The sequence below is a fragment of the Hypomesus transpacificus genome, chromosome 5 (genome assembly GCF_021917145.1).
Source record: "Hypomesus transpacificus isolate Combined female chromosome 5, fHypTra1, whole genome shotgun sequence".
Taxonomy (NCBI): Eukaryota; Metazoa; Chordata; class Actinopteri; order Osmeriformes; family Osmeridae; genus Hypomesus; species Hypomesus transpacificus.
In genome coordinates, this window is record NC_061064.1 from 5,322,618 (window position 1) to 5,340,253 (window position 17,636).

Consider the following 17,636-nt stretch of genomic DNA (forward strand, 5'->3'; position numbering starts at 1 on the left):
TGAACGAAGCCATGACGGAGATCCAGTGGTAACATGCTACATGTGACATGTTTGGGTTTGGTTGGCTTTGTTACCATGACGTCTCAGATCTCTATTGCTCTGTTCTCTCTCTTTCCTCCCTCTTCCCCCAGCCCTCAACAGACTGCGAAGAGCTGTTGCCATGGTGACCGGGCGCCAGTGCAGCTCCACTCCTTGCAGTGACAGGGTTAATCATTGGGTGGGGTGTGTGTGTTGGGGGGGGGGGGGGGGGGGGGGTACTGTTGCCGGTACCAACCCAGGTCTCAAGGGAACGTCTCTCACGTAGATCCTTCTCCTGTTTACTATGTAGGTCTGCCGCAGGGCTCACCTTTGTGGGAGAGATGGTTTTCAAGAGGATGAAAGGTCCTGGGGAACAACAACACGGAAATGTTTCTTACATTACATATTTTACATGATTTGTAAAGGTGGTTTGAAGAGGAAAAACTGGTTTGAACATGGACCTCTTCAGCACAAAGCTTGTTGACCTTTTTTTTAGGTCTATATGCGCACTCGGTCTCTGACACAGAAACATAGCTGTTCTCCTGTTGTGTTCAATGGAGGGAAGCCATCTTGTCTTTGCCTTGTGGCTCATGGGGATACCACAGCACCATCTAGTGTTTCAAAGATGACAGTGCTTTCAAGAGAGATCTCTTTAAACAAATCTACATTGCCTTAAGGTAAAGAACCTTGACAAACGATGTAGCTGTGTAACTTAAATCTTTTTATTAGAGACATATTCAATAAGGAAAGTAAGTGGGGTTTTAGGTTTTGAGATTACAACAAACAATGCGCATACTGTACCATTACATAAATAGCTTAAATCTCAAATGTAGAAAAATATTTTTCAAGCACATATAAGGATTGTAGTAGTCTGATACATTGTATGTTACTCATGACTTAATATTACTGCATTAAAAGGTAACATACAGTTCTGATGAGAGTTAGAGTAATACAACACTAGGTAGCACAGACATATACTTCAAAGACGCAAACCCTTGTTCCCAGCCGTCATAAAGTATGCAGACTTCAGAGAACAATCATCAATTCCTTGAGGTTTCTATTAGCTGACAGTGAGGCTTGCCTAAAAATCTGACATTACAGTTTGCAGGAAGGGAGTCATGCGTTATGGTTCTATCTAATATTGCCTCAAAGCACAGCTAGGCATTAAACGCATTGTATGTAAAGCTCTCGGGCTTGGGTTTGAGATTGAAGTTGTAGTGTCCGATCTTGTTCCTGTGGTAGTAGAGCACACAGACGAAGGCACCGAGGAAGAAGAGGGTCATGCCGATGCCCAGGAAAGAGAAGCCCACCAGCTGAAGAAGATCCGAGCTCTCGTCTATGCGCTCTGTTAGAAAGTGCAACAAGACATTCATCCCAATTGGTCAAACGGATGAAATGACCATATTCTGTAACTGTGTAAAACTACAGTCAACTTACTTTCTTCGGATCTTAGAAATGGACCACAGGATGCCTTGGCTGTCCCGAATGGGTTGGAAAAGCCTTTTGTTTGCTCAATGCAGTTCTAAGAAAGACAATATTCAACAAAAGAAATGAACGTTTTTGGGGGTTTGTTTGTTTTTTTACTTCCGTTGAAGTCATTAGAATCAATCTCCGTCAGAGAATAATTTCACCGAAGACCCTCACAGGTTTGCAGGAGCCAGAGCCAGTCTCGACGCAGATCTGAATCTCGCAGTGCAGATAGATGACATTCAGGGGGACAAAGGAGAAGATTTTGACACTGACACGGGACCTGCTGGAGTTCCCATTCTCTATGACTGCACTGTATGCACCTGAGACAGGACAGCTGAGGAGAGGGAGACAAATGATCTCATCACTTATCAAATCATCCAGCCCACATGTGGGTAACAGAGCAATACCTCCATCATCAAAGCTCCAGAGACCACCTTCAATGTTCCAATAGGACTTCTCTGAACCAAGAACCTTCAAAGCAGAAGAACAGCATACCTTCACCAATAGCAGTGTTATTGGGAGTTAAGGAGCAAACCTGTTTTCCAGAAAGGTATATGGGATCCCGTTCGGGTTACTGGTCTCGGTCACCCAGCACCTGTTGAGGACCACCGTGATGTTACTCATGGTGGAGTTGAGGGTGACCTCCACCACAACCTCCTCGTCGGGGGATAGGCTGTAATTCTGGGGCTGTGGATACTTCCCGTTCAGGAGCTGCAAGGTCAGCTGGAACACCCCCGCCCCCGTGATAACATAATTCATCATGTCATACCTGTGGTCAAACACACACAGACAAACACGGGTCTGGATTGGCGGTGGTATATTCATGTCCTAGGGTTTTACATGATACAGGATTATGTTGTATCATCTGTACTGTAGGTTTAACACATTTCCAATGGCTATTTATGAAACAGACATGAAGCAGGTGTGCAGTGGTTTGAGGGAGTGTCTCAGAGGAGGCATTGATGGTATGGGTAACCATGGTGAGGCTTACCCCGTGGGGCCGTAGCCCGTGGACATGAAGATGTTCTTGCTGTAAGTACAAAGGATGGGCACCTGCAGACGGACTGTGGGCACGCTCACGCTGCCATCAGGCAGGGCCTGGGGAATCATGGAGCTGAACAAAGTCACCTGGGCCGAGTAGTGGGAGCTGTTCTGAAATCCAAATAGAGACAAAGCTCACACCTGCTCACCTCTTAACAGAACATGTGGACAGTTCAACTCATTTCTTCCCCTTTTGTGGCCATGGTGCCTGAACCAACAACAATTGAAAAAGGATTTTTCTCGAATAAATCGCCGAGCTATTCGTCAGGTATTCATACCTGTTTCTTGTTCGATGGTAACCAGCCTACCGACAGTAAAAGTTTGCATCTGCTAGGAACTTACAGATTCTATCTGGGTGCCACACTGGTCCCATGCTGCGGTCAGCTGGACGTGAGTGGTGTTGCCAACAGGAAAGCCACATCCTGGCTGGCCCAGGTAGAGGGCTTGGTCGCTGATGTGGCCATTCACCAGCAGCTGCCTGGCCACTGTCACTGTGATGGCACTGGGCAAACACTGCACTGAGATGAAGTGTGTTTGGGACACCAGAGAAGTCGAGGCTGAGGGCTGTGCAGTCCTACTGGTGCTGACCAGAGAGGTAGCAGTGGTGATGGCGGTTGTGGTAGTTGTAGTTTTCGTGGTGGCAGGGGTCGTGACTGGAATAGTGGTTGCTGCGGTTGTGACTGGAGAAATGGTTGGGGTTTGGACTGTATGAGGGGAAGTGGTTGTGGCTGGCATAGTTGGTGCAGTTGCAACTGTCACGTCATGTGACACTGCAGTAGTTACGGATGTGCTCGCGTTGAGGGTGAGTACTATGTTTGAGGTTGTGTGTGTAACAGGAGAGAATGTGGTCATAGGTGGATTTAGCGTCGTGATGAGAGCTGTTGGTGTAGTGATGGTCAAGGATTCTATGGAAAAAGGAGATTTTGTGAAGACAAACATACATTGATGTTCCCACAGTGACTTCAGAGGCTTAAATCTTTATATCAAAAAAAGATTGAGACAGTGAAATGGGTAAAGGAGAAGATCGCATCTGAGATCTAGAAGTCTCTCATCTCAGCTCTCGGCTGCTACCTTCACAGCTTCGTCCAGGCATGGAGGGATTGGTGTCTGTGTAGCCTGTCAGGCAGGCACAACTGTAGGAGCCCACGGTGTTGGAACAGTCCGCCAAAGTGGAACAGTCCACGTCCCCTGCCGCGCACTCATCAAAATCTGTCAGGGACAGAACCCATCAGGTCTTCACCATCACCATCCTTGCACATTCATATTGTATCACTGTGCTCTCTATCCGGCAGACTCCCTCACTAAGGGGATGCATCTATGCAGATAATGTAGAACAGCTATTTGCAGTAGAATAGCAAAGGCTCGGCTGGTGTGTAGCTGAACGTGTGTATTTGAGATACCGTATATGAGGGTGCTGTGTCCGTCCACAGTGTACACAGAGCTGTTCTGCAGGGAGGAGATGAACGCTAAGGACACGTTCCAGATGACCTGGATGTCCATGGGGATGAAGACAAAGTTGAAATTGACCACCACACTTCCAGAAGACAGGCCTGTGATCAGGAGTTCCACCATCCCTGACTTCACCATGTCCAAGATTTCCGGAGGGAGGGATTTCAGGATCTACGACAAAGAAATCCAAATCGTGAAAAGGTTCAGAAAATACCCACAAAACCAAACTGAAGTGGTAACTTGAAGCAAAACTAATTTTGGACTTGAACTTGTAACCTCCTACCTCGTCTTCAATACGTCGAGTGAGGTTTTGGTAAGCCTGGCTGCTGTGGTTCAGCATGTCAGCAGTGAACTCGATGTTGGTGAGGCGAGCTGTGGCTTCAAGCGTTTGTGCAGCTATGGATGAAACACATTCAGTCAGTGGAGTTCCCTGACAGAAACCTTCTCATTTCCTGTCAATGAAAGTTAACAGTCTGCAATCTCAACAGTTAGCAATCTCAACATCCTGCTTACGGTTTAGCCCAAGTCATGTTGTTGCTACTATAGGTCACATGATAACGGATAAGATCAAATGTTTTCTCTGCGGGTCACTTTGCTCCGTCTTGACATATCACATGATAAGTGTTGTTTTTAATCATTTGGAGTCAAAGAGGTGCCACGGTATTGAAAGCAAAAGCATTTGAAACATTCACAAATCACAGTGTGATCCACAATCATGAAATGCCAAAGATTTCACAGGTGTGAATTGGGTTCCTTGTGCACCTGATGGCTTTACCTGTTCTCACGAGGATCTGCAGGCTGTGACCCTGGCCTCTGCAGGCAGAGGGCGTAACCGTGACGTTGTAGAGCACCCCGGGCTGCAGCCCTGTCACCTGCCACATGGTCTGATTGGTCGTCGAGCTGTTCTTTACCTCTGACCCTTGAATAAGGTCAACCCGGAAGGTTTGCCCGCTCTGGGATTGGCTAGTCCAGGACACGCAGAAGGAGGAGCCAGTTACATTGGATGACTGCAGATTGGTGAGAGGTGGTAAAGCTGGAGGAGGGGAGAGACAGGTGTCACAATCTGTTTGTATGGAGCAGCCTAGAACTTTCTTCTTGTGATATAAATATAATACATATATTGGTCATTCTATTTAATGACTGAAGAACTCTGAATTAGGATCAATCTTGCTGACAGCTAGCAATGTGACATTTGGGAAAATTGTAAAAAAACAAATTGCATAAACCAGTGACTTCTGAAATAAAGGGTGTGTTATCCGTCCACATACAGCATGGGGGAAAGGTGTTGTCCACGCTGGTGCTGGCTACAGTGCTGTTCTGATGGTTCTCAGAGACAGGCTGGGCCAAGCTGGTCACGAACCCAGTAGAATGCTGCCCTGATGTGGGGCGTGCCGTAACGTTGTCAGGCATGCCGGAGCTCCAGCTGCTGCTCTCTTCTGGTGGGTTGTGAGCGGTGGTCCAGGGAGGGTGGGTGATGATGGGGAGAGACATCGCCGTCCCATTGTCCAAAGGGGGCATGTGAGTGACATTAGCCACCACTGGTGTCGAGGAGAGAACAGACGGGAAAAAAACAAAGATTGACATTTTTTTCACATACATTTTCCAGACTTGAAAAAGATTGCATGTGAAGTTGCAAACATGTATACTCTCTGATGTCTAGTCAGGGGGCAGGAGCCCTAGTCCTCACTATGGCAATGCACCCCTGGGTTGTGAGGCTGGGTGTCAGTGAATCCCGGAAGGCAGGCGCAGCTGTAGGATCCCACGGTGTTGTTGCAGGTAGCATGCGCTGAGCAACAGTTGAGACTAGCATGGACACACTCGTCCACATCTGTACAAAGACAAACCAATATATGAATGGATACAACCTGTGTGTGTGTGTGTGTGTTTGTGTGTGTATGTGTGTCAGTACGTGCATGTGTGTGTGTGTTTGTGTGTGTGCGTCAGTACATGCATGTGTGAGTGTGTGTATGTGTGTGAATGGCTGTATCCTTGTGTTTGCACTGACGAATTTCCTCGCTGGCATGTGTTACAAGTGTGTGCGAGTGACCTCGTTGTTCCATTTGTACAGGAAACACAGATGTCTGTCAGTAGGAAGCGGAGGCAGCAGGACACCATGGTTACACTTAGTCAGCTGTTCCTGAACACTGTGTTCTCGTCAACATTAGTCAAACGCAATTACGGGAATTACTATTGACAATGATGCTCAGCTGGTGGAGCTAATTCCTCTCTCCGTGGTCCACCGTACACCTACCTTCCACTGCTACTGAGGTGATTTCCTCAATGTTTTGGAGGAGAAGTTGAAGCTTTGCCGTGGTATTGGACCGGCGCAGAGTACCAGGGGAACCAATCAGGAAGGACGAGGAAGTCCTGTATGGATCCAAAGGCCAAGACTCAATGTAGAATATGGAGATATTAGGGAAGTTCAGTGTTCCTGTCACCTGGAGGACACAGAACAGTAGTTTCATAAAGAACCATCTGAACAAGGACCGTCTTTGGGAATGAGAACGTTGGAGAACTCAGGATGGCCCACCATGGAGTGAAGGAGGCGTGTGTGGTTAAGGATCCCTCTGTCCAGTGACAGCATGTTGTAATCTGACTTCACTGTCACAGTCAGATTTAAGCGCCAACCTTGGCTACCTGAATGAATAATAAGGAAAAACGATGACTTTTACTAACTATGTGTGTAAATATGATATCGATAATAGGCCACTGATAAATAAGACTAAATGTAGTTGACCTGATGGCTGAGGGTTTGTGCATTGTCCTTGGCAGCACTTCTGCCACCCTGGGCAATCTGTATCCTGTTCACAGCCAAACGTGTAGGCTGCCAGTGCAGCTGGCTCAGGGCAGGACCCTGGCTTGGCTGTGAATTCTCCACTTCTGTTCAGGGCTAAGACAAGAAAATAATCTATGAATTAAGTGTAAAAGGCCTTACCAAGCTAGAAGGGTTAAAATACTGATGTTCTTGTTTTCACAGCCCCACCTGGTGGATGTTGAAGAATACTGCATGTGAAAATGTTACCATGACTACTGCTTGAAAGATTAAACATGAGTTTTCAACTCAATTTACTATAAATCCTTTACTTTAAACATAACATTTATTAATATCATTTCTGGGGTGAAAAAAGCTAAATGATCTAAACATGTAAATGAAGCCCTTCAATACTCACGCAAAGCACAATAGCTGCCAACTTGTTCATAGCCGGCACAGCACATTCTAACTTCTTTGGCGACAGTCTTCTGTTCGATCCGGTAGGCAGTTTTGTAAAGTGTAACCTCACACAACCTCCAAGGGAGCCAGCCGCCACAAGGCCGCTTCTCAGTGTAGAGGGTCGTGTAGGACGCCACATGACTCTCCACGATGGTCTCATTCCCAGTGCATAGGTTATAGCTGGACATAGACAATCTGTATCCTGGAATGGAGGGATAGTGAGATATTACTGAATAGTCATCAACCGACTGTGTCTACAAACAAATGGTGTACGTGCAGTGTTACTTGCAAAACAAGTCTAATTGATCTAGTAGTTATGTATTCATATTGAACCATTTATTTACAGTTCATAATGCACCTGCTTTATAATGCATTAGCCCTTAATAACATCCTCTCTATCAGTGAATCTATCAACAAAATACATTCAAAAAATAATTGACTGTAAAATATGTTGCTCTCTTACCTTCAGACAGAGTGTTGTGTCCCCTGCAGGACCCCAGCAGGACCACGACCCAACAGGTAGACAAAATCCAAGTCATGCTGAGCATCTGAGATAGTTCGTAACGTGTTCAAGGACCATTCTTTACATGCATTTCACCTAGCTGAGTTGATAGTGATGGTTCTCAGTTTTTTTCATCTTCCACCACCCCACCCCAACCCGCACACTCTCTTCTCCTCCCAGATCCAACAGTCCCTGGTGTACCCTTTCTCTGGCAGCTACAGTGGCAGAGATACATGGATGGAGTGCAGTGTTTCTAAGATTACATTACAATTACTGCAATCCTCTTGAATAGTCTACATCTATGGTTTTCAATAAAGAAAATCATAAATAGAGTTGAGAATTTATATTAATTGTTGGGTACTGATGTTTTATGTGCTTTATGAATTATCAGAAGCCATTTATGACCATTTACCATTAACGATACGGCTTTGATATAGAAATGATTTTACATGCTTTTGAATCCCTGCAAGTTGATGGACTACGATGTGGCCTAGTGTCAAAGAACATGTTTATGATGCCAGAGGGGCAGAGAGGAAGGCTTAAAGAGCAGCACTGACTGTCCCAGATGGCATGTTTTCCAGTTTGGTATCCATGGCATTGGTGTGCTGTGATATTTACTCTTAAAGTCCTTGGCAACCAGCATCAGTGGAGAGAGGTGCAGGTTAAAGACATTTTTATTTTTTTGTGAACGTATGTTCTTCAAAAACACTTTTCCAAGAAAATACAAGGACAAAGCTTTAGTTGGCATATTATGTTAAATTATAATATTAGAATTAGGCCTATCTCATTCTTGTGGAACCGTGGGTTCTTTTGTCACAGCTCATTACAAGCTTGTGAAACATATAATTGCTTTGCGTCATATTGTTCTAATGTGGTGTGAAATGGAAGCTAATTAAACACGCTTCTGTAATTGGAGTAATAAATGTCTCAGTACTAACCAAAGCACTGGACAATGGAGAGGGTGGGTGGGGGTTGAGAGGGTTAAAGCAAATGTTTGTGTATGTGCGTTGATTAGTGACGTGAATGTTTAAAGACTATTTAGATCATATTCATGCATACATCAAACAAACATGCGCTTGCATTTGTAACACTGTGCCACACCTTGGTTGGACTATTACACTGTTCCCAGGTTCCTGTGAACTTTCCATGAGTAGTCCAGATAAACACAGCAACCAATTCCCCTCAGGGAGCAGTGGTACCTGAGCAACTGCTTTCTATCCATGTCTCTTTAATTAGTTTCATTGGGGCCAGTGGATGTGATTACATGAATCAACAACAATCAAGTATCAGCTCAGGCATATTTATTTTACAGGTGAACAAGATATCTGTAAACCAAGTAGCCTACATAAATAAATCATACTTTGACAGTTTAATACTTTTATTGCAGTATTGGCAAAATTACACTCACTTTTAACATTGATTATTTAGATCATCTACAGCCGTAATTATTAATGATCAGGCATACTACCGATGTAAAAATTATCTGAATGAAATGGCGATTACACACAAAAATATGGTCTGTGCCTTTAAAGAGTGTCTAATCATTTCTGCCTGTCACTTACGCCCACAGTACAAATACAGCCTATCACAGAGTAGTGCACGTGACGAGCGTTCTTTGCGATGACCTCATCTCTAGAGTGGGATGACGTCAAATTCAAGATGGATGGAATCACGACTGGCACATACACTCAACAGAATTCTTAAAGTAGTGTACTCCGTGGGAACAGAAATATTACACCAGGGTAAGTTTAGGTTGCCAATGGACAACTTTGATTGAGATTATCTGACCGTAATGTATTGTGCTATTATCGTTGCTTGGGAAAAGCCTTTTCTCCTGACGTAACTCGGAGGGGGATACTTCTTTTGTAAACCTCTCAGTGCTTGTGGCAGGGCTGAGTCTGCGCTCTAACCAATTCGAGAAGACAGGAGCGGGTGTGTGCTCACGTCCATTTAACACACTCTCATATAAACAAGTGTTTTCAATTCTGATATTTGCATAGTTGGTTCCATTGAAACAAGGAAAGCAAAACAGCAGTGCATTTTATTACGTCTTGGAAACATTGTAATATAAATAATAACAGCCATGTGCTCGTCAGTAGTAGGCTATAAAGATTTCAACGCACGTTTTCTTGTATTTTCCCTGCTTGTTCATGAAGAAGGTAGCTAGTTACTTTCTAGGGGTGCTAAAGCTTATATTCAGCTGAAGTTGAGTTGTGTCATAAGAAATTCAGCCACGTCTCACAAATGAACGCTCCCCGGACTTCCCCATTGCATTTTAGTGTGGACTGCATTCTCATGTTAGACCTCGTTCTTATAACAGCAATAGCTGACGAGACATTGCTTAGAATAACATACGTCAAGATGACTGCGTCTAGAGTTTCCGTTCATTTTGGAACGTTGCGTCCCAGTCCTGCAGTTTGTGCAGTAGCCTATGTCTTACGGTTAAAACATGATGTAATGTAATGAGCAAACGGCTGAACCCACGTATGCGTCATCTCATTTGCGCTCTTACCACAGATGAATCAAGTAACCAGTTGCTTATTCAACCAGTTCACATGCATTTTGCTTGAATGGGATTAAGAATATTTCATGTATCAGTTATATTGAGTAAATAGAACTACAAATATTGTTCAGTCTGTATTTGCTATAGAAAGCCTAGTTATAGCTTTACATACTTATAATTTGCATCTATAAAAACGAACATTGAGAAATTTCCTTCATTTTGATATGCTTAGTCATCATATTTCCTTTATCATTTGTGTTGAGCAACCACTTAATTGTAATATTGTATTCCTTTTTTTTCCCGCCAGTATGGAAAGCCTAGTGCATTACAGCCATCCCTCACATGCCCTGTCAGTGCTTGGGGTCCTCAATGAGCAGCGCCTCAGGGGACAGCTGTGTGACACAGTGCTGGTTGTGGGGGATCAACGATACCAGGCCCACAGGAGTGTACTTGCGGCCAGCAGTGAGTATTTCCAATCCCTGTTCACACGGAGAGACTCGGAGCCACAGAAAGCGGTACAGCTGGACTTCTGTGAAGCGGACGCTTTTGAAATAGTACTAAATTATATATATTCATCCTCCCTTTTTGTGGACAAAGGAAGCTTGGCAGCCATCCAGGAGCTGGGCTACAGTTTAGGAATCCCCTTCCTAACGAATATTATGTCAACAGCTCCTCATGTGTCCTATTGTGTCTCCAGAAGAAGACTGGCTTTTTCCGAGGAGGATGAGAACGACAGTCAGCAGAAGAGTGTTATTGTGTGCCAGACCCAAGGTGATGCACCTGTTCCCAGCAGCGCGTCAACATTTCGAGGGAGACACCAACATACTCCCCCTGTATCATCTGAGACAGCGTCATCCCCCCACTCCTGCAGAGAGCGGGGTCAACACCCCTCAGGACCCCTCAATGAGTCAGCCAGGCATTCTGCGTCCGTCCCTAGAGAACCAGCTCACGTGATGAGTGACGCCGACAGGAAGCCCATCGGTTCATACGCCTCCATCTTGAAGGGGCACACATCCTCGTCAGCGAGGCCACAGCTCACTTCGTCAGTCTCCTTCAGTGAAGTTCAGATTCAGCACGTCAGGCTACAGGTGGACGGCAGTCTCGGCCCTAAAGAGGAGGAAACGGATTCCTATTATAGCCCCAGGCCACCCTCTCAAAGCCAGACCAGTGAGCCTAGCCAGACCATAGACCGGAGTGGTCCCCTCATAAAAAGCTTGCTGCGCAGATCGTTATCCATGGATAGTCCTGTCCCGGTTTTCTCCCCAACGTTGGAGCTCAAAGAACTGCAAAACAGAGAGCTGTCTGTTGTTAAGACGGTGGCAAAAAAAGAAAAGCAACCGCCATCTGAGCCCAAACCCAACCCAACAAGCCACCAAACCAAAAGTATTTCTCCTCTAGTTCTCAGGTCCAGGTATCACAACAGGTATGTGGAAGACCCTCAGGGAGACGAGATCCGGGTGAAAACGGAACCCAGCAGTCCACTCACTGACCCCTCTGACATCATTCGAATCACAGTCGGGGATAGTTTGCCCGTCAATATCAAAGACTTTCAACTGAATTTTGACACGGACCCCAGACCCTCTTTTAACGTCACAGGAAAGAGAAAAGTTAGGACAGACAACCGAAGGTATCCGTTTAAAAAGTCCAGGGAGATCAATGAACATCATCTTACACTGTCAGAGCCCGTCCAACACGGCTCCAACTTGGAAGACAAGGACGAGGACAATGAACAGCCTAAGCACAGTAAAATATTTAAATGCTGGAGCTGCCTGAAAGTATTCCGATCCAGTGCTGGGCTTCATCGTCACGTCAACATGTATCACAACCCCGAAAAGCCATATGCGTGCGACATCTGCCATAAGCGCTTCCATACCAACTTCAAAGTGTGGACCCACTGCCAAACTCAACATGGAGTCGTTCAAAACCCCGCCTCATCCTCTAGCTCTTCTCTATTGGATGAGAAGTTTCAGAAGAAGCTGATAGACATTGTAAGGGAGAGAGAAATTAAGAAAGCCCTGCTCACGAAGCTCAGGAGAAATAAGCAGGGTCTTCCCCCTCAATTGTTTGCCAAAAAGAGGACTAGAGCACATTTGTGTCCTTACTGTGGGAAAACGTTCATGTTCCAGTCTCATTTCAAGCAGCATTTGAAGACTCACCCCGCCGCAAGAGCTGACCAGGAGACGGAGAACGAGGAGGCCGCCTTCCAGAAACAGGACCAGACTGTTCATCAGAAGGAAAACACAAGTACAGAGGTTTACTCCTGCAGACTCTGCAATGAGAAGCTGTCCTCCATCTTTGAGCAGGGGGACCATGAAAGGGGGTGTAGGCATGCGACTGTGTGTCCCTACTGTGGTCTCCGATTCTCCAGTCCCGAGGTCAAGAAGGATCACGAAGCCCACTGCAAGTACAAGAAACTGACCTGCTTGGAGTGCATGCGCACCTTCAAGTCCTCCTTCAGCATATGGCGCCACCAGGTGGAAGTTCACAACCACAATATGATGACTGTTAGGGAGCAGATGAGCCTCAGCTGCGACGAGAACAATGGAGAAGTGCCAGATCCTCTCAGAGAGTTGCCCAATACTCAGGAGTCCATGGGCACGAGTGGCTCAAGAGAGGATATGGCCTACAGTGACTCCTCAGGAGCACCCATGTTTGACTCTGAGGACTCTTTGTCGTACATGCCTGAGGACCTGAGTGTGGGCCAGCATCACGGTGAGCTGACCGTGAAGGAGGAGCCGATGGAGGAGGCCGTGAGCGAGAGGGAGAACGTGACGCCTGTCACCGTCAACCCTGAGGAGCCGGGAGTGTGGCCGTGTGAGAAATGTGGCAAGCTTTTCAGTTCTCACAAGGACCTGGAGCGCCACCAGGAGCTACTCTGCCACATCAAACCCTTCATCTGCCACATCTGCCACAAGGCCTTCCGGACCAACTTCCGTCTCTGGAGCCACTTCCAGTCACACATGTCTGCCTCAGATGAACCTGGAGCCAGGGAAGCAGACCGACGGCCCTCGTCTCCTTCTCCATCTCCACCCCTGACCCCACAGGTGACTGCTCCTCCTGTCCTGCTGTCCTCTCCGCCTATAACAACCCAGGCTGTATCAGCGGCTGAGGAGGAGGAGCCTGGATGCTCATCCATGACCAAGACCAAGAGGCCTGACATGGACAGACAAGACAGTGGCCATAGTCCTCTATCCAGGACGGATAGCATCGAGAATCCAGTGGCTCCTCAAGAGTCCGACACGCTGTTTTACCATGCCCCCTCTCTGTCTGCTCTAACATTTAAGAGGCAGTTTATGTGTAAGCTCTGTCACCGTACTTTCAAGACTGCCTTTAGTCTTTGGAGCCATGAACAGAGCCATAGCCATCTGTGACCTTGTCACCCAAGCACCAGAGCCCCTTGTTGAACATGTGACACATACACATATTGGAATAAGTACAATAATTACTTACATCTCAGCCTACGCAAGAATGAATGTAGCTATCTCTGTTTATAGTTTGCTGGCCTACCTGTTATCGTTCATGTACATTGGCATAGAGGTGGAAAAGTGAATGTGTACAGTGAAAAGCTTTTTAAGACTTCATCAGCTTCATGTGAACTGATGCTTTGCCTTTAAAATCATAGGTTGGTTCTTTATTTATTTTAGGTATCACCAGAGTGAGCCAACATGCTCATAAAACATGATCATCATGCTAAAAGTGCTGTTTTAGACACTGCTGTATAATTTGAGAGAGACTGAAGTGCTTTTCATCTGTTTTTTTTTGTTCTGCTAGCTAGTGCATTTAGATGCAAGTAGGTAATATCAGTGGCCTCAGGCATTCTGTCATTGATAATATTGATACATTAATATACATATTTTTTTAAGAATATTAAATGATTCAATTATTTCCTATTCTAGTATTGAGTATGTTCTTTTGAGTATTGCACATGTGGTCTAATTGCTGTTATATTCTGATATTTTTTTCTAGTTTTAATTCTCCCCATTCCATTTCAGTGTTTTGTACTCATGGATGAATTTCACATACTACCTAATTTTAAAACTCATTTTTAGATGCCTTTTTACATAGAAATATGACCAAAGATTAGGGAGAATAGATAAAATATCTGGAAACACCCAAACCCTATTTTGACCCTTACCTATGGCCTATTTGTCTAACAACTCTTGAGTACAATCTCACCTGAGTTGGACACCTAATTGCACAGTTTAATTGATATTTTACTATGATTGTAACTGTAATACATGTTGGTAGATCATTGTTTACTGCAAATGAATGTCATGCTTCTAATAGCCTCTTCCTTAAATATTGTAAAATATGTGTCTACGTTATGATACATAGGCTAGTTGAAGTCATGGCACATGGTATTACATGGTATTATGGTAAAGGAGTTAACATCAGTACAGTATATTGATATGATTAATGAATAACGGCACTAGTTGGACAAAAAGGTTTTTGCAAATAAATTTGATAATTACACGTTACCTTTTCATTAAAGTGTAGATATCAGAATATGCAAGCTGATAACATTTTCAAAATGCTCTGGAACATAACACAACACTAACGCACAAAAGCACAATATGGATGAACATTTTTTCTAATCAGGCAAATGATCTGAAATACACATGATCGGAAAATCTGAGATGAATTCTGTAAACCACCCCCTTGTATAAGTGACTTAATGAGTCAACAATGTATTGTAGTAATTTTACATTCTTACATAACTGGCATACTTCTGCTGTGGTTGTGGTGGTTTTAGATGTAATCTGAAACAAGAGTCATTATATGGTTCTAGTTTACTTGTCAGAAGTTTATTGTATTAGAAGTGTAACCTTTGGGAATGTTTGTAAATCTGTGGGGCACCTCTGTCACCACATGAATATTCTACAGTAAATTAAGGGAATTAGGATTTAGTTTGGGAAAAGTATAACTTCTGGTTAATTCTGTATATATTAGTGATGTAATTTTCTGTGAAAAACTTAAAGATCAAGAGTAAGATATCATTTCTGTATTGCAGTGTTTGTATTCAATTTTGTACCTAGTTTGTTGCTTTATAAAAATGTGTGCTTTTACTGAATTTATGCATATTTGTATTAGTATGATTTACATATTGCAGTTTTGTGTTTGGGCTTTTTCTACAGTTTTGTGCTTCAATTCAAAGTAATAAAGTGACATTATGCCTATCCCGACCAGACCTATGCTACCATTTATTTACATGCATGTTTTTTCAATTTCTTTAATTACGAGTCATGCTTTTAAAATGCTTCATTTTTGTATGTGCTCTGGATAAGAGCTCTGGATAAGGGCGTCTGCTAAATGACAAAAAAAAAAAAGACTAAATGTATGTGTGTCAGTCAGAGCTGCGACTAGAGGGTGTAGAAGTCAGTAAATAGTCTGTTTAACAGATTACTGAAACCTATAAAAGCAGTGATTCCAATGTCCATCTTCTAAAATAGTCAGTTGGTCATGGGATCGTTTTAGATGCTACATGGAAGGCACTGACTCATTTCTTTGCTGGACATCAGGAAGTGAACTTAGGAACTGTCTGTTGCTTTGGAGGATATGAAAACTTTGAAAATCCTAGGTCTCTACAAAACAAACATACAAGCTTCCCCCCCATCCCCATAAATGAATCAAGATGTGTTGAAGGAAATACATTTGTACTTAATGAATACAAACAGAAAATAACAGGAAACATAATGGTGATCTGTATTTATTTTTAAGAAATATACAGAATTGTAAATAACCTTGATTATTTGACTAAAAGAGATAAATGCCATAACATGTTCATAAATAACAAAATTACTTAACCAATAATTTCAGCTTTGCTAGGTTTTTTTTTTAATGTAAATTCTGCTTTGGACAGACTGCATGCGTGTTTCAGCAGTTTTATTTCAAAACCTTAAAAGCAAAAATGTGATTGCTGTATATTCTCACTTTATTTCAAATTTAAAAGTAAGGAAGGCAATTGGATAAAGATCAAGGAAAGCATAAACATTCTAAAATTGTTGTTTACAAATGTAAAGATGTGTGAGTAGACACAGCATGGTGGAAACTTATAGCATGTTATCCGTGTTTTAAGCCTAGAGGTCAAGACACAGAAGAGGCTTCAAAGCCACAAAGGGCTCCGAGAGGCACGGAAGCTGAAGTGACTGACTAGTGCCTCAATCTACCGAGTTTGTAATTTCATCCAACAGTCGATCATACCCTCTCACTCACGTCACAGATGTACATAATTTTGAGGCTCTCTTACAGTGCTAACGTGTCTTTGATCAGCCTCCTCATAGTGGTGCTTACAGAGGTGCCGAGTGTGTCAGTGATCTGGAATGTGATCTTGTACAGGTAAGGCTGGACATCTTTCAGACTGGTGTCAAACACATTGTCCACTTCTGACTGTGTGGGCATCTTCGGTAGGTACTCATGGCGGTTGATGACCTCGACAATATTTATCACTTTTTCACCCAGCTTCTCGCCCACTTTCTCGCGACAGATCTGTCTCTCCTGTTCATTGGCCAGATTAACAACGTTGACCTTGATACTCCAGACCTCCCATGGAATGCACTCGTCAGAGAAAGGCCAGCGAGACTTTTTCTTCTGGTAGAACTCCAGGGAGATCTGTCCCATTCCGTCGCTCCCCGAGTTGCCCAAAGCATCCTGAATAATATGAAGTAAATGCAAAGTTAGGTCCTCGTTAGCTAACTCACCAAATCAATTCCATTTCTATATTCTACATTACCTTAAATTCACACACAGCTCTCCTTATTACTCTGTCAAGCTCATCTGAGCACACTCGGACAAATGAGAAGTCTATGAAATCACAGTCGATGTCCTGGGTGCCCACGGTGCCGATGGAATAGGTGCCCTCCTTCTTGTAGTGAAATTTTCCAGTGCTGCGGTGCAGCAGGATAGTATGCAACAATGCCAACATGGCTTCATCGACCTGTCTACCCTCGACTGACACCTCCAGCACTTCTGAACGGCAATTCATTACGATGATGATGGTTTCCAAACAACCTGATATTGCCAGAAATTAGGTGTGCACTAGTCTAACCATAGATGTAATTTACACGTCTGCTGTAGCTAGATGTTATTGTCCCATGTTGTTGTTTGCCATCAAAATGGCTAGCAGGCTAGCTAAGAAGATTTGTATTGTTGACAAGCTCGCGAGTCACTCAGTATAATGACTGTCTGAACTTTTTTCCATCAATAATAACTATGTATGAAAATAGCTTTTGCTCTTTGTTAGTTAACTAAATATCGATATAAACGGTTACGCAATGGTTAGTTAGCAAGCTGACTCACATACGTCGAGCTCGGCCAAAACTCGTCTCTCTGTGCAAATTGGGAGGGGCCATTTTTGTCAACAAAGCAGGCATAAACTACGGCAAGTGCCGGGCTCAAAATTGCACGTTGGTCTTTTTTCGGAAATCTGTCCATAATTGTTTGCA

General features: G+C 44.0%; 3 protein-coding genes across 4 annotated transcripts; 1 reads left to right on the forward strand and 2 right to left on the reverse strand.

Moving 5' to 3' along the window:
- Positions 1 to 754: 754 nt before the first annotated feature.
- Positions 755 to 7,377, reverse strand: umodl1 (uromodulin-like 1). The gene is made up of 16 exons (XM_047020941.1): positions 7,149 to 7,377; positions 6,716 to 6,868; positions 6,509 to 6,615; positions 6,230 to 6,416; positions 5,666 to 5,806; positions 5,247 to 5,516; positions 4,754 to 5,011; positions 4,262 to 4,374; positions 3,930 to 4,149; positions 3,601 to 3,738; positions 2,872 to 3,434; positions 2,480 to 2,640; positions 2,024 to 2,257; positions 1,663 to 1,822; positions 1,456 to 1,540; positions 755 to 1,363 (listed from the first exon to the last, which is right to left on the reverse strand). Exons 1-16 carry the CDS (start codon positions 7,375 to 7,377, stop codon positions 1,176 to 1,178), a joined length of 3,207 nt encoding a protein of 1,068 aa, XP_046876897.1. The 3' UTR covers positions 755 to 1,175.
- A 1,948-nt stretch (positions 7,378 to 9,325) lies between these two features.
- On the forward strand, positions 9,326 to 15,377 carry zbtb21 (zinc finger and BTB domain containing 21). Of its 2 annotated transcripts, none has more exons than XM_047020727.1 (2): positions 9,326 to 9,433; positions 10,502 to 15,377. In XM_047020727.1, the coding sequence occupies exon 2, from the start codon at positions 10,503 to 10,505 to the stop codon at positions 13,563 to 13,565; it is 3,063 nt and encodes a 1,020-aa protein (XP_046876683.1). In that variant the 5' UTR covers positions 9,326 to 9,433; position 10,502; the 3' UTR covers positions 13,566 to 15,377. The 2 variants fall into 2 exon arrangements, with proteins under 2 accessions (XP_046876683.1, XP_046876684.1); XM_047020728.1 differs by lacking the exon at positions 9,326 to 9,433 and having other exon boundaries at positions 10,502 to 10,656; positions 10,892 to 15,377.
- Positions 15,378 to 15,885: 508 nt separating this feature from the next.
- On the reverse strand, positions 15,886 to 17,547 carry atg101 (autophagy related 101). Its single transcript, XM_047020188.1, has 2 exons — positions 16,925 to 17,547; positions 15,886 to 16,842 (listed from the first exon to the last, which is right to left on the reverse strand). Exons 1-2 carry the CDS (start codon positions 17,174 to 17,176, stop codon positions 16,438 to 16,440), a joined length of 657 nt encoding a protein of 218 aa, XP_046876144.1. The 5' UTR covers positions 17,177 to 17,547; the 3' UTR covers positions 15,886 to 16,437.
- Positions 17,548 to 17,636: the final 89 nt, after the last annotated feature.

Coding starts and splice junctions, on each gene's coding strand:
- atg101 (XM_047020188.1), bottom strand. CDS start 17,176: ATGAATTGCCGTTCAGAAGTGCTGGAGGTGTCAGTCGAGGGTAGACAG. Junction 16,843..16,924: donor GAGCTGTGTGTGAATTTAAG/GTAATGTAGAAT, acceptor CATATTATTCAG/GATGCTTTGGGCAACTCGGG.
- umodl1 (XM_047020941.1), bottom strand. CDS start 7,377: ATGTCCAGCTATAACCTATGCACTGGGAATGAGACCATCGTGGAGAGT. Junction 1,823..2,023: donor TATACCTTTCTGGAAAACAG/GTTTGCTCCTTA, acceptor CCCTCTCCTCAG/CTGTCCTGTCTCAGGTGCAT. Junction 1,364..1,455: donor ATTTCTAAGATCCGAAGAAA/GTAAGTTGACTG, acceptor ACTTTCTAACAG/AGCGCATAGACGAGAGCTCG.
- zbtb21 (XM_047020727.1), top strand. CDS start 10,503: ATGGAAAGCCTAGTGCATTACAGCCATCCCTCACATGCCCTGTCAGTG.